The 26,584-nt window shown below is 52.0% G+C and overlaps 2 protein-coding genes across 2 annotated transcripts in view; one reads left to right on the forward strand and one right to left on the reverse strand.

The window, feature by feature from the left end:
• The window catches only part of CIMIP3 (ciliary microtubule inner protein 3), a gene marked incomplete at its 3' end in the record, with an annotated part of 62,047 nt that overhangs the window by 17,806 nt on the left and 17,657 nt on the right, over positions 1–26,584 (forward strand). The window lies entirely within an intron of this gene.
• The window catches only part of LOC308649713 (uncharacterized protein C6orf132), a 31,171-nt gene that overhangs the window by 1,158 nt on the left and 3,429 nt on the right, over positions 1–26,584 (reverse strand). Inside the window, exons 2-4 of the mRNA XM_081295478.1 lie at positions 18,575–18,681; positions 4,914–4,989; positions 44–3,332 (exon numbers count right to left, since the gene is read on the reverse strand). Coding sequence (XP_081151604.1) covers positions 44–3,332; positions 4,914–4,989; positions 18,575–18,681 — 3,472 coding nt within the window. The remainder of the gene's footprint in view (positions 1–43; positions 3,333–4,913; positions 4,990–18,574; positions 18,682–26,584) is intronic.

Here is a 26,584-nt window from a genome sequence, read left to right on the forward strand (position 1 = left end):
TTCCCACCCCGGGGCTACTCCATTAGCCAATCCCCAAGCTCACCTGCCCGTAGCAGGGACGAAGCTGTAGTCTCCGCCGCCGCCGCCTCCGCCACCCGGTGCTTTGTACTTGGCCTCCGCGGCGCCACCGGCAGCGCCCTCCTGGGACAGCCTGTGCGCGTGCAAGCCGCCGGGGCGCGCGCGGCCCGCGGAGTTGACGCGCCGCATCTCCGGGACTCCGGGCGCCCCGAAGGGCCCTCCGGGAGCCGGTCCGAAGCAGTTGGGAGTGCTCAGGCTGCGGCCAGGGGCGCCACGGGGCAGCCCGGGGTTGCGGGGAGGCTCCCCGACGTACAGGCGCTTCTTGATGAGCGAACGGCCCCCGCCGGAAAAGCGCTCCAGGCCCCCGGCCCCGGAGTAGAGCGCACCGGGAAACCGCGAGAAGCCACGAGCTGGCGGGGCCGCAGCGTCCAGGGGCTGCCCCAAGTCTGAAAAGTTGTTCCGTGCTGGGGACCCCCGGTAGCCCACGTACTGGAGGGCCGGAGCCGGGGGCTCGGGGTCATTGCTGAACTCTGGCGGCGGTGGGATGACCTCAAAGCTGAATTCCGGTTCCTCTTCCTCCTCCTTCCTCCTGTAGGAAGGAGAGGGTGGAGAGGAGGAGGATTTGGGCAGCAGGCGACCATGGGAGAGGTTGGAGGGAGCTGGTCTTTCCCAGGCCACAGGGACTCGGGGCTCTGCCTTGGTCCACACGGGACGATGGATTGGCTCTTGCTCTCTTCCCTGCGGGGGCTTCCACTGACTGGGTGCCATGGGCGGTGCAGCCGAGGTCAGCTGGGAGTCCTTCTCAGCGTCCTTGGGTAACTTGGGAACCACAGTGAAGGAGTTGGGCCGGCCATCGCTGTAGAAGATGCTGTCGGAGCTAGCCTCAGGATGGCTCCTGTGGCCCCGGAGACTCCCAGGCAGGGAAGACCGCCCCAGGGCTGCCCCTCCAGACCTCCCCTTCTGTGCTCTCTGCCTGGCTGCCAAGAGCAGGGCCATGGGGGAGCCCTGTTCCACCACCTCCCCAGTCACTGGGTGTCTGAGGAGTTGGTCAGCAGGCGGGGCTGGGGCAGGGGGTTTGACTGGCAGGCCCTGGGGCTCCTTCTCTTCTGACTCTGCTGCCCCTCCTCTGGCTAGGGTAGGCATCACCACAGCAACCTCCCGGCTAGGGCTGTTTTGGCTGCGATGGGGCTTGTAGAGAAATGGCACTTCTTCTGGGTTAGGGGACATCTTTGGTAGGAGGGCTGGAGAAGAGGGGGCTTCTGGTGTGGGCAGCCTATTGGCCTCTGACATGGGCTCCTTGGCTTCTGGCTGGGAGGATACTATACTCTCTTGAGATTCTGTCTTCTCCTTTTCTGCCATCAGTTGGGATGACCTAATAGGCAGAGTTGTGGCTGCAGATGATATGGTCGGCTCAGGTGTGGCCTTGGGTGGTGTGGCTGGCTCAGGTGTGGTCAGCCCAGGTGTGGCCTTGGGTGGTGTGACTGGTTCAGGTGTGATCAACCCAGATGTGGCCTTGGGTGGTGTGGCTGGCTCAGGTGTGGTCAGCCCAGGTGTGACCTTGGTTGGTGTGGCTGGTTCAGGTGTGGCCAGCCCAGGTGTGGCCTTGGGTGGTGTGGCTGATTCAGGTGTGGTCAGCCCAGGTGTGGCCTTGGGTGGTGTGGCTGATTCAGGTGTGGTCAGCCCAGATGTGGCCTTGGGTTGTGTGGCTGGCCCAGGTGTGGCCTTGGGTGGTGTGGCTGGCCCAGGTGTGGCCTTGGGTGGTGTGGCCTGCACAGGCGTGTCTTTGGATTGGAGTGATGTGGCTGGAAGAGGCATGGTGGGTAGAGCTGGTGGATTCTTGGGTACAGGCTTGGAGAATTTGCCATTAACAGTCCCATTTTCAAAAATTCTTCCCCCTTCCAGCCGAGGTTTAGGTGGTAGAGACCTGATGCTGGGCTTGGTCTCCTTGTCTGCAGCTGAGGACAGCCTGGCCTCCAGCTCATTCCGGATTTGCCGAACACTGGGGGTTGGTGCATCTTGGGGGATGTAGTCCACTGGGGGCAGGGGCACACTGCTGCTACAGGGACTCTTCTCAGGAGCGTCTGGGGGGGGTTTCTCTGGCAGGCTGGTGGGGGCTGCCTCCTCTAGCTGACTGAGGCCCTTCTTGCCCTCTTTGTCCTGAGAGGCCACATTGGGGCCTGGCTTGTGACTCCTGGAGCCACAGAGATAGGCTGCCAGCTCACTCCGCAGCTTTTCCATCTGGCTGGGATCCCGCCAGTCCACAGGTTCTGAAGAGGAGGTGTCCTGCGGGCTGGGGGGTCTGGGCTTGGGTTTGAGAGCAGGTGAGCTGGATTTAGGGCTTTTGGTAAACCTGAAAGGTGGAGGGGCTGCCTGCCCAGCAGAAGGCAAAGGAGAAGCCCCTGGAGGAAGGGGAGGTGCAGGGGGAGGGAGGGGGGGTGCAGGAGGGGGTAGGGGAGGGGCTGGGGGTAGAGTCCCTGCTTGTTCCTTGGTTGCTGGATGGCTGAGCCTTGGGTTGTCTGGCGCTGGTGCCTCTGCCCTGGGCTCCTTGGGGGGATCTGGCTCAGGGACTCTGTCTGGGTAGACCTGGGACGCGGGACGAATGTGGAAGCTAGGAGGCAGTGGAAAGCGGCTGGGGGCCTTCTTGGTAGCCCCCTCTTCCTCTGGGGGAGCCCCTTGTGCTTCCTGAATTGGGATAGATGAGGTCCTGACTGGGGTTGGGGGAGGCACTTTGAATGAACGGGGGAAGGTGAGGTGGGGCTCTGGGTTAGGTCCCATTTGGCTCCCTTTTAGCTCAGCAGGGCTCCTGGGGGGACTGGTTCTAGGGGCCTCTGACTGCGTGCCATTCAGTGCTACCTCTGATTTCCACTTGGTGACACCCCCAGGGGGAAAGTGACGAGTCCCCATCGCATGAGGAGACACTGGAGCTGGGGGTGCTGGGGCCGGCAAGGAGGGTGGCGGAGGGGCTAGAAAGGCCAGTGGTGGGGCAGGGGGAATGAAGTCAGGAGGGGTGGGAGTGGAGGGTGGGGAAAGAGCGGGTGGGGGGGAGAGGGTGTCCAGTACTAGAGGTGGAGGTGGGGCCGTGCTGGGTGGGGGTGGGGGTGGGGATTCCTGCCTCAGAGGAGGTGGTAGGGGAGCTGTGAAAGGTGGAGGCAGTGGTGGGGCCTCCACTGGAGGTTGTGAAATGTCCTGGGGTGGCCCAGGGGCTGGGCCTGGGGGAGGTGGGGGGATGAGTAGATTAAGGCCATAGTGCTCAGGCCTCAGGTCACCCACAGAGCTGTACAGTCGGAGGTTGCCATTGACCAGTGAGCTGGTACCTGAAAGAAGGGAGAGGCAGAGATGCAGAGGGGACCTGGAGCGGCCTGTGTGCACAGGGCTGAGCGTCAGAGAGAAGCACTGGCCCTTCTCAGCCCTTTCCTCCTGAACATCAAGAGAGGGAGCAGCAAAGTCTCTTGTTTCCTGAGCGTCCTGGGAGTGGACCCCCAGAGTCCTTCACTAGGCCTGAGCCCCCTCTGGGACTTACACTAAGTAAATTCCTATACATTCATGCAAAGAGCTTGCCATGGCACCCTAGGAGGCACTTCATAAATGGTAACCACTACTGCATCTTTGCTTAACTTTTCAATTTAAAACAGGGCACATGAGACAGAGATTAGAAGCCATGGGGCAGGGGCAGGGGCAGAGGCAGGGGAGGAAGGTTTCGGGAAAGACCCTTGGGAGGGAGATATATGCATGAACAACTAACCCTGCCTCTAAAAACCCTGAGTCCACCAAGAACCCCACAGAGAACTTGTGGAGCAGAGTTTGGACTGCTGGATGGAACAGGGGTGACCTGGGCAACCTAGGCTCCCCAGAGTCTACCTCCCTCTTAGGGACAGCTGTCCTCTGTGTCCCTCTCAGTGCCCAGCACAGCACGGCAAACCTGGGGAAGGAAGGCACAGCTCTGAAGGGCTCCTCCCAGTTGTCTTGACTTAAAACAATAAAAAGACCAAGAGTGGGGGAGGGAGAACTCACATTCAAGAAGCCCCCAGGTGTCTAGCTCTGAGTTCAGAGCTGAGATAGAGCAATAAACAACAAAACAAAACAAAAACACAAAATACCCACGATCCTCCTGGGGCTTATACTTTAAAGGGACAAGGGACAGGAAGTGAACACAAATATACATCTGTAAGTTATGACCACATCAGATGTTGAATGTACTGGGGAAAAAACAGGGAGAGGCTGAGGGGGCAGTTTAAAATGGTCAGGCAAGGTCTCCAAGAGCCTGTGACCTTGGAGCACAGGGAGGGAGGGAGGGAGAGCCCTGAGGGGAGTCGCTGGGGCTCTCTATGCAGAGCAAAGCCCCCAGGTGGCAATATGCTTGGAGTTCTTAAGTGCCCAGGGGCAGTGTGGGAGGGGAAAGAGCAGGTGATGAGCCAAACCCAGGGGTCCTCTGAGTGACGCTGGAAGTCCCTGGCAGGTTGTCAGCAGAGTGTGACTTCCCTGCCATCCAACCCTTCATTTACTCCTCCAAGGCTGACACTGTTGCCCATCGGTCCTTGGGAGCTACAGAGGTGCAAGAGGCTGTCTTGCCCAAGGGGGCAAAGGGAATATGGGGGAGCTGGGGTTCCAAGCCAGGTTCACTAGATGCCAGAATACTTCCTACCATTTCACAGTGCCCCGATTCCTTCTGCAGCCCAGTTCTGTCACTATCCCTTTCCCCTCCTCCTCCAGTAGCCTTAGCCAACCCTGTCTCTCCTCGGCTCCCCGCTGCCCCCACCCACCACAACCAGTGGCCAAGAGGCCTAAGGGCTCTGGCTGTGCCACCAGCTGGGGAGGTGGGTCAGATCCTTGGCTTTGGGGCTCAGGGTCCAAGAAGGAAGAAAGACGCTGAAAACCCAAACCCAGAGCCTTCTTACCTGTCACTTCTTTGTCTGCAAAGTCTTCTGGGACAGAAGGGGTGGGCACAGCCAGCCCATGGCTCTCCTGGGCATTCTGAAAGGAACCAGAGAGGTCAGGAGACAGGGAAAGATGGACAGGCAATTCTCAAGTCACTCTGCAAGGCCATTTTACTACTCGAAAATCTGCAGTGACGAGGTGGTTGTGGTTGTAGGACCTTGTAATACATTAAAAAGAATGAATTTAAACAGGTAAATCTGGTGGTATAGTCGATTCTTTTATTTATTTGTTTATTTATTTTGGTACTAGGGATTGAACCTAGGGATACTTTACTACAGAACAATACCCTCAGTCCTTTTATTTTTTTATTTTGAGATAGGGTCTCCCTAAATTGCTGAGTGTGGCCTCAGGCTTTCGACCCTCCTGCCTCAGCCTCCCAGTTGTTGGGATTACAGGTGTGCGCCACTGTGCCCTGCAATTCTTGTTAGCAGTGATAGTTACATTCTATAAAGTTGCAGCCAACACAATATTGAATATGGAATCACTATTCCTGAGGAAATACAGGGTTAGGTTTCTGTGAACCTCTAGTTACAACTTTTTGTCAACTGATCAATACATAACTTTGTTTTGTGGGCTTCTGATTAAAGACATTTAATATATATTGTTGATTTAATATATACTGTTGAGCTGGGTGTGGTGGTACACACCTGTAATCCCAGTAGCTCTGGAGGCTGAGGCAGGAGGATCACAAGTTCAAAGCCAGCCTCAGCAATTTAGCCAAAGCCCTAAGCAACTCAGTGAGATCCTGTCTCAAAAAAAGGGGGGGGGGGCTGGGGATGTGGCTCAGTGGTTAAGTGCCCCTCAGTTCAATCCCTGGTACCCCCCCCCCCCAAAAAAAATGTGCTTCTGCGCTACACTTAAAGGTATTTTATACAAAGTCACACACACACAAAAAGCATAGCAATATGAAAAAACATGGGGGTTGGGATAATAGCTCAGTTGGTAGAGTGCTTACCTAGCATGCACAAAGCTCTGGGTTCGATCCCCAGCACCACTAAAAAACAAAAACCACTAATCCCAGAAATATGAAAAAACATAAGCACTAAATAGAAAAGGACACCTGTTTACATAATGACAGCTGAAACAAGAAGGCAAGTGTCCTCTTGTTTGAGCTCAGCTGGGAACATGTACATTGGGCCACTCAAAATTTTCACCACTCTGTGTGTGTCTGAGAATGACCCTAGAAGCTATGTCTGTGTCAATTCTGGGGTTACAATTAAATTTGAACCACCAGGCAAATTTGCAAATAAAATAGTGAGGTTCAACTGTATATGAATTAAATCTCAATGAAAAACAAGAGAAAATAGAATCGGCAGTGATTCCCCATGGATATCCACAGGTTAAAAGCTAAAGCCCTCAGCCTGACCTCTTGTTTACTCTTAGTTTTCATTAGGTATTTACAGAAAAATAAATAAGAAGGTGGCAAACTGGCACCCTGAAGCACCACAGATGCCCTTCTGATCTCTAAACGTAACAGAGCGTAGCATGTTTCCCCAGCTGTCAGTGTGTACAGACTATTTTGCATTCTGTTTTTTTTCCAAACACACATTTCCATATGTCAACAAAGTCCACACACCTGTCATTTTGAAGAGCTGGAGGGCATTTTATGGTAGCTTTCAAGGTTCTCAATGACCTAGCCTCCTGTTTCCCAGCCGACTTTTCTTTTCCACTCACCCATTACACCATCTCAGGTTCTAGCCTGATTGACTTCCGCCCCGCCGCCCTCCAGAACAGTACGTGTAGAGTCCACATTCATCCTGGATACCTACTCAGGCTGCCTCCACTTCTATTTCTTTCTTTCTTTTTTCTCTTTCTTTCTTTCTTTCTTTCTTTCTTTCTTTCTTTCTTTCTTTCTTTCTTTCTTTCTTTTCTTTCCTTTTCTTTTCTTTTCTTTTTTTTTTTTGGATACTGGGGATTGAACCCAGGGGCACTTAACCACTGAACCACATCCCCAGCCCTTCCTACTTTTTATTTTCAGACAGGGTCTCACTAAGTTGCTGAAGTTGTGATTCTCTTACCTCAGCCTCCTGAGCCTCTGGAATTACAGGCATGTGCCACCCTTCCTAGGCCTCACATCTACTTATAATAATAATAATTGCTACTTCCACTACGTTCTAAACATACTATCTCTAACCTATGAAAAAGATACTATCTTTATTTACCAGATGAGGAACCTGAGCCATAGAAATGGGGTTTTTTGGGGGGTTGAATTCAGGGGCACTTGACCACTGAGCACATCCCCAGCCCTATTTCGTATTTTATTAGAGACAAGGTCTCACTGAGTTGCTTAGCACCTCGCTAAATTGCTGAGGCTGGCTTTGAACTCATAATCCTCCTGCCTCTGCCTCCTGAGCCACTGGGATTATAGGTGTGCGCCACTGGGCTCGGCTGAAGTGTTTGGGAAGCTACCTAAAGTCAACAACCAGTATCCCAGGTCTGGAGCTCTCATTCCTTGGTGTTCTGTCTCTCTTAAAATCTCTGTCTTTCAAAGACTAGCTGAGCCTCTCTGGGGTTATGGTACAGGGAAGAGCACTGGTCTTGAAGCCAACTGGTCTGGATTTGAATCTCACTACTGGACTGTGCGAGTTACTTGAGCTTTTTGTCTGCGTTTTCCCATCTTTGAAATGGTGAAAAGAAAAAATGCGCCCATTCTAGGGAAGTCAAGATGACTAAGTGATGAGAAGCACATCGCTTTGGGCAGATCGTAAAAGATCAATAAACGCTAGCTGCTGTTGTGGTTAAAAAGGAGCTGTCTGGGGCTAGGGATGTGGCTCAAGTGGTAGTGCGCTCGCCTACCATGCATGAGGCACTGGGTTCGATTCTCAGCACCACATAAAAACAAACTAAAGATGTTGTGTCCATCTAAAAAAAAAAAAAAGAAAAAAAAGGAGCAGCCTGCTGTTTACACCCATCTACACTGACAAGACCCAAAGGGGCACTCAGCTTTGCCCTCTAGGAGCCCACGGCCCCATGCATTGAGACCCTGTGTTACTAAGTGCGCCTTCTTGGAATTACTCTTTGATAATTTGGAAGCAGCCTCTCCTAAGAGGCTTGCCAGAACAAGTCAGGTGGAGATCTGGGCTTTTAGGTCCCACCTCATACATGAGGGGTCTCAGGCCACACTGACCACCTCACCGCATTCTCAGCCATCTGACTCCCGGAGAAGGTCCCAAAGCCAGCCTCATGCCTTCAGGAGCTCCCAGCCCGCTCTTCCCTCTCACAACCCCATGGGTTCACTGAGCGGCAGCTTCCATTGGTGTGCATTCCGTGAAGGCAAATGCAAACGCATCTGAATCTTGGTCCCAGAAAAATATATTAGGAAGGTTAATCTCCCACTTGCTGGTCACCGGGGAACCAAGCAGCTGGTATTGAGTGCACTGACCTGACATTTTTTAGCATGCAATGTGCAGGTAGGGACAGCACTGATCCCTGTGGGTGCCGAATGTCCTACCCTCCTCCTTGAGCTGAGAAGGAGTGAAGCCTCAGTAAGAACAGAACTTGGGCCAGGCATGGTGGCACATGCCTGTAGTCCCAGGGATTCGGGAGGTTGAGGCAAGAACGTTCAAGTTTGTGGCCAGTCTGGGCAACTTAGTGAGACCTTGTCTCAAAATGAAACGGGCTGGGTAGTAGCTCAGTAGCTCAGTGGTAGAGCACCAAGGTTTCAATGCCCAGTGTCACAGGAAAAGAAGGAGGAGAAGGAGGAGGAGGGGAGGAGGAGGAGGAGAGGAGGAGGAGGAGGAAGAAAAGGAGGAGGGGAGGAGGAGGAGGAAAGAGGGCTTGCGGTTACACTCGTACACTAGGTCCGGAATCTGGATTAGATTCTGGAATTGAGGTAGGACTGTGCCATGATGGGCTAGGGGGACAATTGGGAATAATAACCCAATACAAAAAGCACATTGTATCAACACCAAGTTCCTGCAGATTGCAGAGATCCGCTCTGTTCTTAGGTAATGCATGCCCAGGTACTTAGGAATAAAGGGACACAGGTCTCAATGTACTCTTCCATGGTTCAGGAAGAAACTATATCATAAACATAGAGATAGCTAGCTCTCATTTCTACTCCTACTGGGTGCCTCTCCCTCCCTGCCTCCCTCCCTATCTGTCTATCTATGTAAAGGGAAGAAGGGAACAGAAAGCAAATGTGCAACATCTGGTGAGTCTGGGAGAAGGCTCCAGAGAGTTCTTTGCACCATTCCTCTAACTTTTTTGCACATCAAGATTAGTTAAAAAGAAAAAGTTGGGGCTGGGATTGTGGCTCAGTGATAGAGCACTTGCCTCTTACAGGTGAGGCACTGGGTTTAATCCTCAGTACCACATAAAAACAAACAAACAAACAAAATTAATAAAAGAAAAAGTTATGTACTTAATGCTACTGAGTTATACACGCTTCCCTCCCTTGTTCTTTCTTTCTTTTTAAATTTTGTGGCACTGGGCATTGAATCACTGAGCTATATCCCCAAGCCCTCTTTTCTTTCCTCCTCCTCCTCCTCCTCCTCCTCCTCCTCCTCCTCCTCCTCCTCCTCTTCTTCTTCTCTCTCTCTCTTTCTGACAGGGTTGTGCTAAGTTGCTGAGACTGGCCTCAAACTTGAATCCTCCTGCCTCAGACTCCCAAATAGCTGGGGTCACAAGTGTGCACCACTGTGCTTAGAGGGTTATACACTTTCAAATGGTTAAAACGGTGAATTTTACAATATGTGTATCTTACAATTAAAAAAAAATTAAGCAAAGCAAACAAAAGACGAGAACAACAAAAATATGAGACCATCCAAAGCAAAACACTGGGGGAGACTTACAATCTATGCATTCACTAGAGGTTTTAGAGGTGCTGGGTGGATGCGTAGCTTTAAAACTCCCTAGATGATTGGCCTACCTGCCTTCCCATCCTCTGACAGCTCTACAGTCCCTTGGGGTTTATTTCCACTTCTCAGGCCCTGCTCTTGCTCTTACTGTCTAGGCTGTTCTTCTCTATTTGGCAAACTCCTAGGTATCTATCTTTCCTTCCTTCCTTCCATCCTTGGTACCAGGAATTGAACCCAGAGGCCCCATACCACTGAGTCACATCCCCAGCCCATTTTATTTTTTATTTTGAGACAGGGTCTTGTCTAGTTCCTTAGGGCCTTGCTAGGTTGCTGAGGCTGGTCTTAAACTTGTCATCCTCCTGCCTCGGCCTCCCAAGTCACTGGATTACAGGTGTGCACCACTGTGCCCAGCCTAGTTATCTTTTTTTTTTTTTTTTTTTTTTTTTTTTTTAAAGAGAGAGTGAGAGAGGAGAGAGAGAGAGAGAGAGAGAGAGAGAGAGAGAGAGAGAGAGAGAGAGAGAATTTTTAATATTTATTTTTTAGTTCTCGGCAGACACAACATCTTTGTTGGTATGTGGTGCTGAGGATCGAACCCGGGCCGCACGCATGCCAGGCGAGCGCGCTACCACTTGAGCCACATCCCCAGCCCTGGCCTAGTTATCTTTTAAACCCCAGATTAAGTGCTCCTCTGCAATGATGTCCTTGGCAACCCTTGCCCAAGTTAGTTTCTCTTCCCTTTGAGCTCTTAAGGCCCTGTATGCATTACTATTTCAACTCGATGTTAGGTTCTTATTAAATACAAGGCACAGTTCCAAGTACCTCACATGTAGCAACCCAGTTATTCTTCATAGTAACCCTGTTAAAGATTATTGTTTTTATTTTATAGATGAGGAAACTGAAAGCACAGAGAGGGTAAGTACACTGAGCAAGGTCACACAGATAGCAAGTGACAGAGCCAACAACAGGACCTCAGAGTCCCCCTCTTTGCCACTACTGTAGTATAACTGAACAAATACTATACATGACTGTGGTCTGCTGTCCAGCACAGCCTACTTGAGGCTCAGGTGACAGCTGAGTCTTTGGCACAGACTGGACAATTCAATAATTGTTTGTTGAATGGGTAAATTCCTGGGTGGGTAAATGAGTGGTAGAAAGACACAGGACAGACAGAAAGCATCTTCTGGTGCCAGCTCGGGCACCAGTGAACTGAAAGCAAAGTCACATCTCCTTTTAGGCCCCAGTTTTCTGGTTCTTCTGTAAACACATGGCAAGGATTACTTCGACCATGGTGTTCTGTTAGTCCAGGCTCATAAAATGTCCCGTCTGTGACTTGCTCACCTGTATTGTGTAGGTGGTGACCTGAATGCTTGGGGTTACCTCTCAATGACTGGGTGTTGGGACAGGTGGCTGCCATTGCCTCTGGGTAGTCATCTAACTCCAGAGAAGCCAAAGGGGAAGGTAGAGGAGAGCTGGGAGGAAGCCCTTGAAGGTTTTCCAGCAGCTGTGGGCCTGGCAGGAGGACTGAGCTGGGGTCACTGTTGGCCTCACACATGGGACTCTGCTGCAGTCAGCTGAGGAGCTGGTCCCACCCCACCCTCAGTACACTGGTCCTGGGAAAATGAGAGAGACCCGGATGCTCCTGGTGCTGTCGCTGGGGTTGGAATGCACCTTGAATGTACGGCCCTTGGTGGCAGCCCACATCTAGACAGCCTGAACCCACCTGTGGCCACTGCAGCAGAGAACACGCAAATGAGCAGCTGAGTGCACCCCTGGCTGGCCGGCCAGCAGGCACCTCCCTTCCTGGGCCTGCCTGGGCAGCCGGCCATGCCACGGCCACTCCCTGCTGCTGCTCAACCTTGCCCAATGCCTGGGGCAGAGTCCGGTGCTGGCCCTGCAGGTTGGGAACGCCACGAAACTGGGCCTCAGCACTTCCTCGTCCCCACACCCAGACAACACCCAGCAGCTAAGACCACTGGCCACCTCACTGAGTTCGCAGGGGTGCGCAAGCCAGTGACCCAGCTCAGTGGAAGACGCGGCCCAGGATATTAAAATGCTTCTGGAAGGAAATAGGCAGAAGGAGGCACCTGCAAAGAACAGCACCATCCCAGGAATATTTGAATTTATTTTTTTCCCTGTACGTCTCTATTTCTTGTTATTTTTTTTCCTTTTTGTGGTACAGGGGATTAAATCCAAGGGCATTTTACCACATCCCTAACCTTTTTTTAAATTTTGAGACAGGATCTTACTAAATTGTGATCGTCCTGTCTCAGCCTCCAGAGTAATTGGGATTATGGTGTGTACCACTGCGCCCAGCTCCTTCTCAGTTCTTAACAAAGAATTTATATGTCATTCATAATATTTTTAAGTACCCTAAGCTGGGCCTGGGGGTACAGGCTGGTAATCCTAGCTCTCAGGAGGCTGAGGCAGGAGAATCACAAGTTTGAGGCCAACTTGGACAACTTATTGACACTGTCTAAAACAACAACAAAAATACCCCCCTACACACACACACAAAAAAAAAAAAAAAAAAAAAAAAAAACACCCAGTACAATTATAGTTTTTTAAAAAAATATTGTGGCTGACTGGAAAGAATATCAATTTTGAAATCAGGCAGACCAGATTTGCAATCTTAACTCCATTGACTAAAAGCAATCTAAGACAGTATCTGACATAGTCAGCGCTTAATATGTGTGCCCCTCTCTTGCCTTAGGTCCAGTTTTCTCTCTGTAAAATGGGGATGTTACCATCTGCCTTGGGTTTGCTGTGACAAAAGAGGTGACTGCACCACCTCCAGAGGTCCTGCAGAGCAGCACCAAAGAAGGGTTATTTCCCTGGGTTCTCATCCCAGAGCTCTGATGGGAGCAGGGTTTTGAAGCAGCCTGAGCTCAGATTCTCTGCCCAGGGCACAACCCCTGGGGCATGTCTGTCTGGTTGGATTGATAAGGGTATTTCCCAATGGTCAGCAACAAGTCATTAGGAATCCTCTAGTGCCCTCTTGATTACTAACGTTTTAGGATCGAAGAGAGGGGGAGGAAGGGAGGGAAGGAGGAAAGAAAGGAAACACTAGGAGGAGGAGTCTAGTCTCCCCTTTGCAGTTTGAGGGGTGTGGCCTGCTGCTCCCCTTCTGGTGGCCTCCTGGTGCTCCCCCATGCACACATCCTCATGCCTGAGATTCCTCAGAGCCCAGCCACGCCCCAAGGGTGGGTCTCCAGGGGCCTGGCCAGTGGGCAATGCATGGCTGACCTTGGTCCTTGGGTACTTGCCAGCTCTGAGTCCTAGCAGTTCATCCATCACGGAATGCAAACCTCCTCACCAGACACCTTCTGCAGCCAAACCCCTTAGGATGGCCAGTGCAACTATGTGTGGGGGGTGAGGAGAGGGCCCTTGGCCAGAGTTAGAGCCAGGCACGGTTGGCAGCACTGCTGTAGTCTGGGGGGATGGGGCCCCTCTAGGGCACCCAGAGTGAGAGCAACAGGAGTCCCCTCCAGGCTCCCACATACTGGGCTGGAGAAACCCAGCTGGTTGCTGCTGGCTTTGGGGGCAGTGTGGGGGTGCTGGCCAGGGGGCAGGCTCAGCTGTGTGTTCCCCACAGAGCAGCTTCTCTGAATTTGAGCGACAGTGAGCATTTTTTGCAAAAGAGCTTCCCCATCTTTCTTCCCATGCTCTGTCAGGACCTCAGATCTCTCCTGGGGCCAGAGCAGAATTACTACCGTAAAGCTGTCTTCCCCTGGACCCACCTTTGGAGGTTCTGGCTGAGGCCCTCACCATAAGTGAAGGGGCCCTGTGGGTGGAAAAAGGGGCACAGTGCTCCTACAGCCCTCGCCCCCCACCCTTCCACCCAACGTCACCATAGGAGTCAAAAACCAGCAAGGTTGAGCTTAGGGAGCTCAGCTCCCACCCGCAAAAGAGCCTGGGCCTTGAGTTTAGAGATGAGCTCCTGCAGCTGGGGAGAGGGTGGGAGGGAGGGATGAAGTTGACTCCAGCTGTTTCCTTGGGCTCCCAGGCCACAGAGGAATAGAGGGAGGCGCCCAGAACAGGCAGGGCTGCTGGAGCCCAGGGATACCTCCCCTGGCAGAGCTGGGCCTGTCTGACTCAGAGGGTGGGGTGATCCAGGGAGTTCTCACCACCCCAGGCACCCCTGGGGACCTGTCTAGCCAGTTTCCCCAAACTTGCCACATGGGCATTTAGTTTTAAATTCCTCACATGCATCCTGACTAAGACGGTTGCATTCTGGAGGGAGAGACAAGCACCGCCTTCCTGTGAGCTGCTGTTCATGGCTCAGCTCTCAGGTAGGGGCCTGGTTTCCCTTGGAAGTAGAGCAAAAGGATTGCTCCTTCCTCAGCCCAGGTCTACAGTGGACAGGACTGGCCTAGGAGGAAGGCCCAGCTCCTATCTCAGTTCTCTTTGAGCTGCGGCCTGGGCAGACTGTCCCCTCCCCAGGCCTCAGTGTTCTCATTTTGGTAATCTCTGAAGTTTGGTGATTTTTTTTTTTTTTTCCTTGTACCAGGGATTGAACCCAGGGACACTTTGGTACTGAGCTACACACCCAGTCTTTTTTATTTTTTTATTTTGAGACGGGGTCTCACTAAGTTGCTAAGGCTGGCAATCCTCCTGCCTCAGCCTCCTGGGTTGCTGGCGTGAAGTTTGGTGGAGAGCTAACCATGCCTCCTCCCCTTCCACCAGGGAGCCGTTTTAACACAGAAAGTCACAGCTGAGGAGGCCTTTGGGGACCAGTCAGTGTAACCCCAACTGATGAGTGAGGAGCCACAGGCCCAGAAAAAAGAAGGACCTGGCCCTCAGCAACCCAAGGATCGATCCCAGATCCTATCCCCGTCACTGAGGGATCCAGGGTCCTTCTCATCATTGGCTTTGCTAGGTGCCACATCTCTTGGTCCGCACTACCTCTAGCTCAAACAGAGTGAGGAAGCTCCAGGGCAGAGGTACCTGTCACAGCTCCCCCCACCTCGTCTTGCCCTCTCCTCCCTGTCCCCTGGCAGGCTCGTGGAAGGTACTGATGGCAAGGGATCATTCAGGCAGAGCTCCAAGACCTTGCTGGGCTGTCACCTGGCTTTTTGGGTGCTGCCTCCCACCTCCCCTGCCCCAGGGTAGCCTCGGTGGGAGGTGCCCTCTGAATGTAGGAGGGAAGGAGAGAGGCATGGAGCCCAGCCAGCTAGGCCAATGTCAGGCAGGGCTCAGGCCCTGGCCCAGCTCCCCACCCAACCTGACTCGGGCTGGGGGACAGGGTGTGTGTGTGCACACGTGTGTATGTGTGTGAGCCCAAGCCACAGGCAGTGCTGTCCTCCCATGTCTCCCCATTCTCCTGACCTCGTGCCCCTGTGGGAAGAAAGCTGGGGACTGGGCCTGTGAATGGAACCCGAGGGCCACATAGGAGAGGAGGATCAAGCTGCTGATTCCCCTCCACCCAGTATTAGACGGCTAATGATGGTGAACATTTGGGGTCTTAGAACCTGAATCAGGACCACAGAACTGTAGCTGCCAAAGAGGGCATGGACCAAGGGTTTCTAATCTAAAGGCACATGGAGGGTGGGCTTCTGTGTCCTCTGGTGAAATGGTAAGCAAAACTGTGTGCATGCAGTCTGCAGCTCCATCGGGGCCTCAAAAAGTCTATGATCTAAAAGAGGCAAGAGACCTGGCCCCAGCTGTGGGGTGGGGATTCAGAGAGGCAGACAAGGGAGGCAGTAATGGTTCTCCGGCTGGTCCCCTAGGAGGGGAAGACAAGGCTTCTAGGCAGTGGGGGAGGAGGAGGGAGGGTGGCCTGAATAGCACTTGGCCCTGGAGGCTGGCTACAGGGGTTTGAGTCCTGGTTCTGCCACTTAAGCAAGTCACTTCTCTCAGTTCTTCAATTTCTCCATCCGTAAAATGGGGGCTCACGACAGCAGCTTCCTAAAGGGACCTCGTTAACCCTTTAGCTGAAGGATCTTGGAGTGATCCAGAAGTGGGAAGGACAGGACAGGAGAAGCCAGCCGAGGGGAAATGTGGTTTTCCCTGTAGAGTACTTTAAAATTCAATAGTCAATGCCTGTGGCTCCATTCACATGCATGATACTTGGAGCGTGCCTGGCACACTAAGTGCTCCTGCGAGATCACAGGGCTGAGCCACTGGATGGGACTGGCAAGCGGCTCCCCCTGCCATTCCTCGTTTAGCCAGCACTGAAGGAAGGTAGCGCACTTCCCTTTTCTGGGTTCAGTTCCTGTCTCTGTAAAGGGAGGCTCCTGTGGCCCCAATGAGGATTCAGCTGGGCTTCAGGGTGTCTTCCTTATCTCACTCTCACGGGGTGCATTTGTTGGGGAGAAGCCTCCTCTCTGGGCTGCTCCCAGGAAGAACTCCAGGCTTCAGATGGCTATGCCCCAGCCAGTGGCCCCCCAAGTCTCCGCAGGGCCTGCCTGGGGCCTGCCCAGACCAGATCCCAAGCAGAGGCTGGGACGGAAAGGCAGGTGGGGCCCAAGGTGGTGGGCGGGGAAAATGCTGGACTTTAGCCAATCAGAACACACTCAAAGGGGATCTCCCTCATTAACCTTTTAGTTGAAGAATCTTGGAGTGATCCAGAAGGGGAAGGACAGGACAGGAGAAGCCAGCGGAGGGGAGATGTGGTTTTCCCTGTAGAGTACTTTAAAATTCAATAGTCAGCACAGGTACAGAGTGGGCAGCTCTGGGACCACACCACTGGGATCCTGAATAGGTGTGTTGAGGGTAGGTCGGGGAGAGATGAGCTCACCTCCAGAAATAGGATCTGTCAAAACTGTTCATCTGTGTTTATGGCCACAGTGACCCCTACAGCAGTTTTATGCATCTCTGGAAATGAAGGTGGGGGCTCACTTTATACCTTTCTTTTTTTTTTTTTTTTTTTTTTTTTTTGGTACCAGGGATTGAACACAGGGGTGCTTAACCCTGAGCCACATCCTCAGCACCCCCCTCCCCGTCTCACTAAATTGCTTAGAGCCTTGATAAGTTGCTGAGGCTGGCTTTAAACTTGTGATCCTCCTGCCTCGGCCTTCAGAGCTGCTAGGATTCCAGGTGTGTGCTACCATGCCTGGCCCTCACTTTATACCTTCTTGTTGGTGGTGGTTTTCTTTCTTTATTTGTCTATAATAGCCATGAATTGCCTTTTTAAAAAATATTTTTTAATTGCCAATGGATTTTTCACTTTATTTGTTTATTCATATATGATGCTGAGGATTGAACCCAGGGCTTCACATATGCTAGGCAAGTGCTCTACCACTGAGCCACAACCACAGTCCACAAATTGCTTTTATAAGCAGAAAATATATGATTGGAAGCTGTATACACAGAAATCTGTGTGCTAGACCCTCCACAAGGAGGCCTTGGGGATGCAGCAAGGTGTCAGACTTGGTCTATCTCACTAGAACCTTGGGGTCTGTCTGGTGGAGTTGGACAAACCAGAAAAAAATTGGTGATGCAGAGAGGGAGGTGGTGGGGCCAGGCAGTGCCGGGCAGGGTGTGCAGATACTAGGACCAAAGTGTGGCATCCTGTTCTGTCTAACAGGCCCCGTCGAAAGCTCAGACTACAATAAGGTGCCTTGTCAGCCTAGGTGGTACAAACCCTCAAGGAGTTGTCACATGTCACATGGTTGTCACCATGACTCAGGCAACAGTGTTGTCCCAACCAAGACCCAGACCTGAGAGATATGAGCAAACCCACATTTGGTAGGCTGCTGCTTAGACTCCAAGTCTGCCTGTCCAACATAGCAGCCACTGACTACAAGTGGCCATTGAGGGCTTGAAGTGTCACTCTTCAGAAGCAGGATATGCTGCACGTCGTGGTACTCTAGATTTTGAACACTTCATATGAACAAAAGAAAGTAAACTCTCTCTTTAGTATTTTTTACATTGATTAAATATTGAAATGACTCTCTTTCATATATTCTGGGTTAAGTAAAATATATTATTAAAATCAGTTTGACTTTTTTTTTTTTTGTGGTGCTGATGACTAAGCCCAGGGCCCTCCCTGCACATGCTAGGTGAGCGCTTTATCACTGAGCCATACCCCAGCCCTTACCCATTTCTTTCTGCTTTCAATGGAGCTACTAGAAAATTTCAAATTACATATGATTCTTGCATCACATTTCTATTGACAGCATACTTGTCTAGAATGTTTCAGAAAATTTAGGAATTTTTATTGTGGAAAACAGAACCAGTCATAAAATATTTTCTCTGGGTCTTTTTACTTCACCAAAGAACAAAAGCCCAATCATGGGCTTTGAAAGAGAAGTTTCTCGTAGTTTCAGACCCACAGACAAATCTGTCTCAAATGCCCTTCTCCCAAGGTCACTGCTGTTTGTCCTATGAGACAGTTTGGATGTCACCTCTTTCATGAAGCCCTCCTTGACCACCCTGTGGCTCGACTCTGCCCTGTGTCTGGTCCTGGTTTGATCAATTGGTGTCGTTCATCCCCTGCAGTGGGCACAGGCTCCTGAGCAATGCCAGTGCAGACGTGGCTGTATCCCAGCACCTAATGCAGGCCTGGCATGAAGCAGAGAGCCACCACCGATTGTGGGAAATGAGCCCCGCTTAACTTGGGGTACCCACCGTTAGGCCACCTCTGTGCCCAAATTCCCCATGACCTACAGGAGCTGACACCCCAATCCCAGGCCTTTCTGCTGTGAGCACTAACCATGCCTCCTCCCGGCAGCTGCCTAGATTGGCATCAGGAAGGAAGAGAATGACAGGGGGTGAGGCTGATGTCCCCTCAGGCCAGCACAGGGGAGGCAGGTTCCTCTGTGGCAAGCAAGGTGTCCCTACCCAGAGCAGACCCTCAGACCTGGGAGCAGAGCTGTACTCACCAGTGGGAGGAAGGTCAGCAGGGGCCGGACTCTTGGCCGAGCTTTCAGTGTGGCTGTTCCCGACTCACTCACCGTGTTGAACCGATTGTCTCCATAATAGATCCCATCTGGAGGAGAGTGGGGACAGACCGTGAGCTGGAGATCAGAGGGGACGCCAGGCCAAGTGCGACCCACCCTGCAGGTCCCAGTGAGGAAGCCATTAGCCTCAGCTAAGACCCTCTACTACAATAAGGTCCTGGGACTATTCCGTGTGCTCATGGGGCCTCTGAGGTGGCCTTGTGGGAGGGACTCGGGGGTCGTTGCCGGCGGTCTCCTCCAGCGTTCCCGGGGCTTTCAGTCCCTCAAAGTCATCTCTCTCCTTACCTTCCACACCACCCCCCACACACTGTCATGGGTCCCCAGGCTTCACTGCCACAGAAAAGTGTCCCTCCTGGGGCCAGGAGAGCTTGACCAAGGTGACGACCAAAGCTTATCTCTGAGAGAGGGAGGGAAATAAGGCAGTTTTTCTCTCAAGTGTTTGCATTTCTAATCTGGAACTAGCAGAGCGCACGAGGCCACCTGCTGTCCCCTGTGGCCAATACTCCATCTTCTGGACCCCTCAAACCCAAGAGTTCCCTAGCCCCAAGCCACCAAAGGCGTGTGCACAGCTTTCTTTGATGTACTCTTGAGGGCCGAGTAGAAACAGTGGGGCTGCAGTAGTGACCTAGGAAAACCCCAGCTCTGCCACTGACTGGCCATGTCGCTCAGCCCCTCTGGGCCTCCCAGGTTGCCAGCTGTGCAATAGATGTGATGCTAGTGCCAGCCTCTTACGACTGTTGTTTGTGAGGAGTAAGAGTGAAATGTTCAACAGACCTGGTCCCTTCCCCTGCAGGGAGATGTCACAGAGGACCCTCCCCTTCCTCCAGTTCCTGGGCCCTGTGTGCAGCTGGGGAGGGAGTGAGGAGACATACCCTCTTTCTCAACCAAGCTCCCTTGTGACCCTGTCACTCACTGATAAGAACTTTGGATCCCCTCCCAGATGCACACTGTCACCTCCTCAAGGCAGGGATCACTGAGGGCCTCTTTCTATGTGGGCCACAAGCAAGGAGGCTTTTCATCCACTTAACAGGGTCTGAGGGACTTTCTCCTCCTCTGTACTCAAGAGAGGAAAGAGAAGAAGGTTCAAATCCCCGTTAACCAGAATCGGGATACTTGGAACTCCAAACTAACTGAGATTTCTTTTTCCTTTATGAATGACTTGAGAAGGAAATTGCAAGAGAGCCAAATAACATATTCAAAAGAGCCCGGGCTTGTCAGAGAGGTGCTGGGATCAGAATGTGTCCATCCCAAATTCCTACTCCTGTAGTCACTGTCCTCCATGAGCAGCTAGGCTTCAGGTGTGACAGGGAGGCGCCTAGCACTGTGACAACTGGTGGGCAGGGCCCTCAGTGTGCTGCCCTATCAAGGCAGAAAGTTGGCGAATACATCCAAGACTGTCCACCTCTCAAAAGAGTACCAAACAACCGGTTCTGTGCGCATCTCCTGTTCCTGGAAGCCCCAGTTCCCAGTGCTGCCCTGCCCCAGGCACTGGGCAAACATGATTCCCCAGTCAGGGCTGCCAGGTTCCCCGCCTGAGGCTGCAGAGCAGGACTGGAAGGGCACCAGGAAGGAGCCTTAGGGTGCAGCCTTGGCCCAATCAGAACAAGAGAGGGGAGATAAAATGCACATCTCCAGCGGCCACCACCAAAGCTTGCCCGACCCCGAGCTTCCAAGTCTGTGTGCTGGTGCCTGGATCTCCTAGGACAGGCTCCAGATGCCTGGATCTCAATGACATGCTCTTCACGGGACTGGGAAGGGAACATGGGACAGCCTCTCTCCTGGGCAGACACACTCTCTCACTAGTGTGGGAGTCTAGGAAGCGCCTTTCTGCAGTTATTCTCATACTAATGGCCTCTGTTAGCATGCGCCTAGGAGTTTCAGAAATGTTTTATCTGAGCAAACCCCCGCCCCCAGCAAACTCTGATATAAAACTCTGATAGAAAAAATACAAGGTAAGATTTACTGAATGCTTTCACATGTCAGGCACTGTTCTGAGAATCCTACACATTATTAATTCATGGTTTACTTCTCAAAACAGCCCCATGCAAATTGCTTTAAAGATAAGGAAACTGAGGCAGAGCCTCACCGGAAGTGTTAAAGCCAGGGCTTCCCTGAAGGATCTGACTTCTGAACCACCACAACCCACAAAGGAAGGACTCAACCCCATCATTTATAGGACTTGGATGGGAAGATGGGGTGCAAAGGGAGGGGTGTTTTTTTTTTGGGGGGGAGGGTCAGGAAGTCTTGGCTTTGGCCAATGAGAAGCTTTCACAAAGCCACTCCCGGGTCAGGACAGAGTCAGCTCTGAACATGGCCATCTGACCCCGGGCTGGCCCAGGCGGGTGTTCTAGCTACGTCACAGATTCCATGACTCAGCCCCGACTGGAGCACTGTGGCTTTGCTTGGCCCGTGGTTGTTCTGAGCAGGGGATTCCTTCCGTACAATAATACAATTGTTCTCTGTAAATCATACAGAAGGGGCGTGGCTGTGGCTGTGGCTGTGGCTGAGGCAGGGCTGGTGGAATCGTCCCCCCTGGAAAATCCATTTGGCACCTCTGGAAAGTCAATTTGCTTTCCCAGTCCTCAGCGTTGTGTCACGTGTAAGTGTGTAAACACAAAGATGGAAGCAGAGCCCAGTGATGTGACGAGAGAATTCCACCAGCCACTGGCCATCAATGGCTTCAAAGATGCAAGGGGATGGCCAAGGAGTGGCAGCAGTCTCTAGAAGCTGGAAAAGGCAAGAAAATAGACCCTCCCTAGAGCCTCCAGAAGAGCCAAGTCTTCCCAACCCCTAATTTTAGCCCTGTGTCAGACTTCTGGCCTAGATGATTGTAAAATAATAAACAACAATAAGCTTGCATTGCTTTAAACGAAAGGAAGGAAGGAAGGAAGGAAGGAAGGAAGGAAGGAAGGAAGGGAGGGAGGGAGGGAGGGAGGGAGGGAGGGAGGGGTAACCAGGATCTGATGGGCCTCTCTGGGCCCTTCCTATCTGGCTCAGTTTCTACCAGGTCAAGGAATGCCATTCGGTGAGACGTGTGTGGCCATCACCATAAGCTAGGTCCTCCAAGTATTCAAGATCAGCTGAAGCTTTCCCAGCTTCAAGGTCAAGGACCAAAGCTGAACAGAAAGATAGGAGTCCAACCTTGGGGACTTTCCCATGGAAGTAAGTGAACTCCACTGGATTGGTGGCAGGGATGGTGGAACAGGCCTTTCGGAGGAGCAGTCCCTTCCGCTGCTGAGAAGTTAAGGTGGACTTGGAAGGTCCTGATGCCTGAAGGGTGAGGGAAAGGAGGAAGTGAAGGGGTGGCTGGAGAGGAGGCTCATACAGAAGGTCCTACCCCAGCAACTCAACACCCTGAACCGAGCAACCTCTGCATCTGCCCTTTCCCTATGTTCCTTTCCCACTGAGTTCTTGGTGATTCCAGAAGTTTCCCATTTGCCACAGGCCTGGGTCAGACCATGAAGATCCAGAGGGATTCAAAAGAAAAAGAGAAAGAGCTGCTTTTAGACTCAGAAGCTTCCAGAGAAAGGGAGGCCCTTCCGGAGAGTCCTGGGCAACAACAGCAGCCAGAAAGGCTTGTGAGCAGAGCCTGAGTCCCTGGTGGACCCCAGCCCATTGAGGCAGGAGGCTTCGGCTCAGTGTCTGACAGATCCACCTACCAGTAATGTGGTGATAGAGCAGGAGTAGGTTCAGGTCTGCCTCCATTTACCCAAACCCGAGCACTAACACAGTCCTTCCCCACAGATTAAGCCCTCTTCATGACAGGATTGTGTGCAGTTTTTCTCCCTAAAAGTTTCTCCCTCACATATTGACAGGGAGTGAAGGAGAGACACTGCCTTCCTTTACCCTTGCTCAGGATTGGAGTTGCCATAAATAACATCTAATATCCAAAAACCCATTTCAGAATTATTTCTTGGTGCCTGAAGACACGCAGCTCCCCTCTTGACCCCCTGTCTCAGAACCTGACCTTGCCCTTGGCTTAAGGAAGTCGTCCGGCCGTGGCTAAGGCTCTGTCCCAGGTCAGAATCACCCAGGCAGAGGCCAGCTCCTCATCTGGAAGGGGAGGCAGGGCATCGTGGGGTCAAGACTGCAGGTTTAGAGCCCAGGTGAAGTTGGGCTTCAGTTCTGCTCCATCACTTTACTATGGGGCCCTGGAGGATCACTCGGTCTCTTTTTGTAAATGTGAACAATGGTCCCTACTGGGTGGGCTAGTGAGAGCCTAAATGAGAAAAGGTATGGAATGTGTTAGCCCAATGCCTGATGGGTAATTTTTGCTCAACATGTGGGAAGGCTAATTATCACCTTATCATTGCCATCAGCATTGCTCATTCACTCTCTCTCTTCGCCCCTCCTCTTCCCCCACCAAGAGTTTGGGCTTTTGAGTTTGAAGCAGATCATGACACATGCAAATTAGGGAGAACACCTGAACCATGGCTGAGCGCCATCAGGAGGCAGGTGATCCTTTGCTCTCATCAGGGATCATTCTGGGTCCTAATCCCAGTTTAGCGCTGGTTCCAACCACTCTCTTGGCAAATGGGGAGACTGAGACCCAGAGTGGGAGGAGTGGAACCAAAGTCACACAGCTGTGGTGGTGCCTGGGTTTACAGGGTCCTCGACCTGCAGTTTGAGCTGTCCTTCCCCCACACAGGGCTCCCTGCTTCTCCCCATAGCAGTCTGCTCTCTGCCTGAGTGGGGTGCATGTGTGTTTAAATTGGGGGGTGCTCTGGGAACACTGAGGGCTGGGACAAGCTGCTGACTGACTCTCAGCTCCTTTTTCTCCCTTCTTCCCAAGAAGAGGAGCCTAATGGAGTCTTCTGCATTTCTTTTCTCAGAGTTAAGGGTTGAAAGCCTGGTAAAAATGGTCTTTCTTCCCCAGCCCCAAAGCTGCTCACAGAGTTCATGGAGATTGAGGTTAGAAGGTTCTGGGACAATTATCTGGTTCTCCAAATCCTAGATCTGTCCAAACTAGAGAGAAAAATTAATTTAATTAGATCCTTAAACGTTTGACATCTACTATTATTACATGTATTACAAGACAGACTCTTCGTCAGGCGTGATGGCACACGCCTGTGATTCCAGCCACCAGGGAGACTGAGGCAGGAGGATTTGCAAGTCTGGGGCGAGCCTGGGCAACTTATGGAGACTGTGTCTCAAAGTCAAATTAAAAGGTTTGGGAATGGATCTTGGTGATAGAGTGCCCTGGGTTCAATTCCCAGTAACTAGCGTGCGCGCACACACACACACACGCACACACACACTCACTCACACACACAAACTTTCCTTTACTGCTTTCTTTTTGTAGCACTGGGATGGAACCCAGGCCCTCACACATGCCAGGCAAGTGCTCTACCACTGAGCTACCTCCCCAGCCCTAGCACTGTTCTAAGCCCTCGCACCCCCGTAGGGGAGGTACCCTTATTATTCCCAATTTTCACTGAAGAAACTGAGGCTCAAAGAGCTTATGTCCCCTGCCCACAGTCTCATGACTGGTGAACAAAGGGGTTGGGACTTGAGCCTGGGCAACCTGAATCTAGAATCCAGTTCTCTGTGGTCATATCCAGCAGAGCCAGGGGGAAATGCAGGGATCCAGAGTCTCTTCTCTCAATGTCCATTTCTTTTCAGGGTGAATTTTGAAAATTGGTCTAGAGGGAAGCAAACGGATATAGGGACTGACATCTTTTGGTGTCTGTACTCACATCCCAGCTCCTCTATGTAATTCCTACCAACTGTGGGTACTCCTCAGACTTAGTTTCTCTGCCTATAAAGTGGGGGAAATTAGTCCTACTCTGTAGGATGCCTCCCAGAATCAGAGGAGGGAAAGAAACTAGCAGGGGTGGGAGGAGGGCTGGAGTGATGGTCTGGAGCCCCCAATTGCCAGGAACCCCTAAATGACCTCAAGAACGCTGGCCACAAGTCTAATCGGATTCTAGGGACTTAAGAGGGGTGGGGCTGTAACTTGGAGAGTTTGCTGTCTTGACCCAGGGTAACCCAGCACCCCAGAACAGACCTCCCCTACTCTACCTTACTGTAGAGTCACAGTGGAGTACTGGTGAGGGACAAGGTGGGGCATCCTGTCCTCCACCACTAGGGGAGCCACTGCTTTCGGGAAGCAGGAGCGGGTGGCCCCCTGTGAATGTAACCCTCAAATGAGTTAATGAGGCCCTTCCTTGCTAATTAGCAGGTCCACATGACAGAAACCTGAAAAGGCTAGTTTGTCCCAGCAAGCCCCAGCAGGCCTGACCAGGGCACCGGAGCGAGGCCTTTGTCCAAGGACAGAGGGGACATTAAAGGTTAGGCTAGGGGGGAGGGGCCCTGGGGTGAGGAGCCACAGAACAGAAGGGGAGGAGCCCTGGGGCAGGCAGCTCAAAGGACCCCCAGTGTGGGGGCTGAAGAGGGAAAGGCACAGCAAACAGGGCCCTCTACTTCCTGGCTAGGATTTGCTGCTCAGTACAACAGCAGGATGACTTTACCTGGAACTTGCTAGAAACTCTCCCCACCTTGTCCTACAAAATCAGAATCTGATCTTAGCAAATACCAGGACATTGTTTTCTCTTTGATGTCTGAGCTGCCCGCAGAGCAAGGACTTTGAGCCACTGAACCAACCTGAGCCTTCCGCATGTGTTCCTCAGTTGAGAGGGCAGGTGGCTCTTAGCACAGAGCCTGGTTCAGGGAATGGTCACCAGTAAGAATGATTGGCCAGGAGGGAAAGGGCACTGTGTAGCTGGTCTGCAGGGTCAAGGGAGGGCCTGCTTTTTGGACGTGAGCTATGGCAGTGAGGGGTGCTTATGTAATGGGGCATTGGTGAAGGTGTGTGTGTGTGTGTGTGTGTGTGTGTGTGTGTGTGGTGTGTACACTGAACCACTGGCAAACCACAGCACACCTCCAGGGGACAAGAGTAAACAAACGTCTCCTTTACACCCCTGTAAGGCACAGGTCAGCCTTCTGAAGCTGGTGCTAGCTCAGCCCTAGCAGGAAATAGGGGCTCAGCTCTGGGGGTTCATGGTTTCCCAGCCTTTAGCCTGGCCTGAGCTACAAAATCAGGGGACCTCAGGAACAGGAATGCCAGAACCAGTGGCTACTCTAGGGAACACTGAGTTTTCCTGATAAGGAGCTGGCCACATCCCATACACATTTATTTTCAACCTACTGTATACACTGCAGGGAGTCAAAGGAGGAGAACAGCCTAGTTCCATGTGGGAAGGAAAGCCTGGGAGTCTCAAATCATTCTACACAGGAGAGTCACCTGGGAGCTGGTTAAAGATCTAGAGCCTGGGCCCATGATTCTGACTTGTATGACTGAGGTGAGACCCCAGGAATCTGCATTTCAAATAAGAGTCCTAGTGGTTGTGGCAAGGTGCTTTCCATTGGATAAAAGAGGGCAACGAACAGAGTACCCCAGCCAACAAGGGTGTCCCATGGCTGGGGTGCCAAGCAGCGACCAGAGATAAAGATCCTCAATGAATCCAAGAGCCCAGGGAGCAGTGCAGAGCCACCGGGTGGCTTTGTCATCTCCGTCTCTGTCTCCGTCTCCGCAGCAGCTCAGTCCCCTATCAGGGATTTGCAAAGATCCACATCTCTGCTTTCTCATGCACTGTGTGTCCTTTCAAGGCCCCTGTTTGGGCTGGGGGAGGGCAGAAGGCTTAATTACAATTGCAATTGCTTTCAGCAAGAAGTCCTTCTAATTACTGGAACACATGTTAGGGAAGTTCTTTAAAGGAAAATGTAGCCGTCACCACCTTCACATGACTGTTTGCATTTTACCTGCGGCACCCAGCCTACCCTTGTGCAAACAGATTGTTACACAGCTGTAGCCACACACCAAGCAGTTACTCCTTAATTCCCCTAGACACGTCCATGGTGATGTCCCCCCTTCGTTCTCCACCTCTTTTCCAAGAGCTGGACACCAGGGACATCTCATTCCAGGCCTGGGAG

The sequence above is a fragment of the Spermophilus citellus genome, assembly GCF_964194105.1.
Source record: "Spermophilus citellus genome assembly, chromosome: 5".
NCBI classification, from domain to species: Eukaryota; Metazoa; Chordata; class Mammalia; order Rodentia; family Sciuridae; genus Spermophilus; species Spermophilus citellus.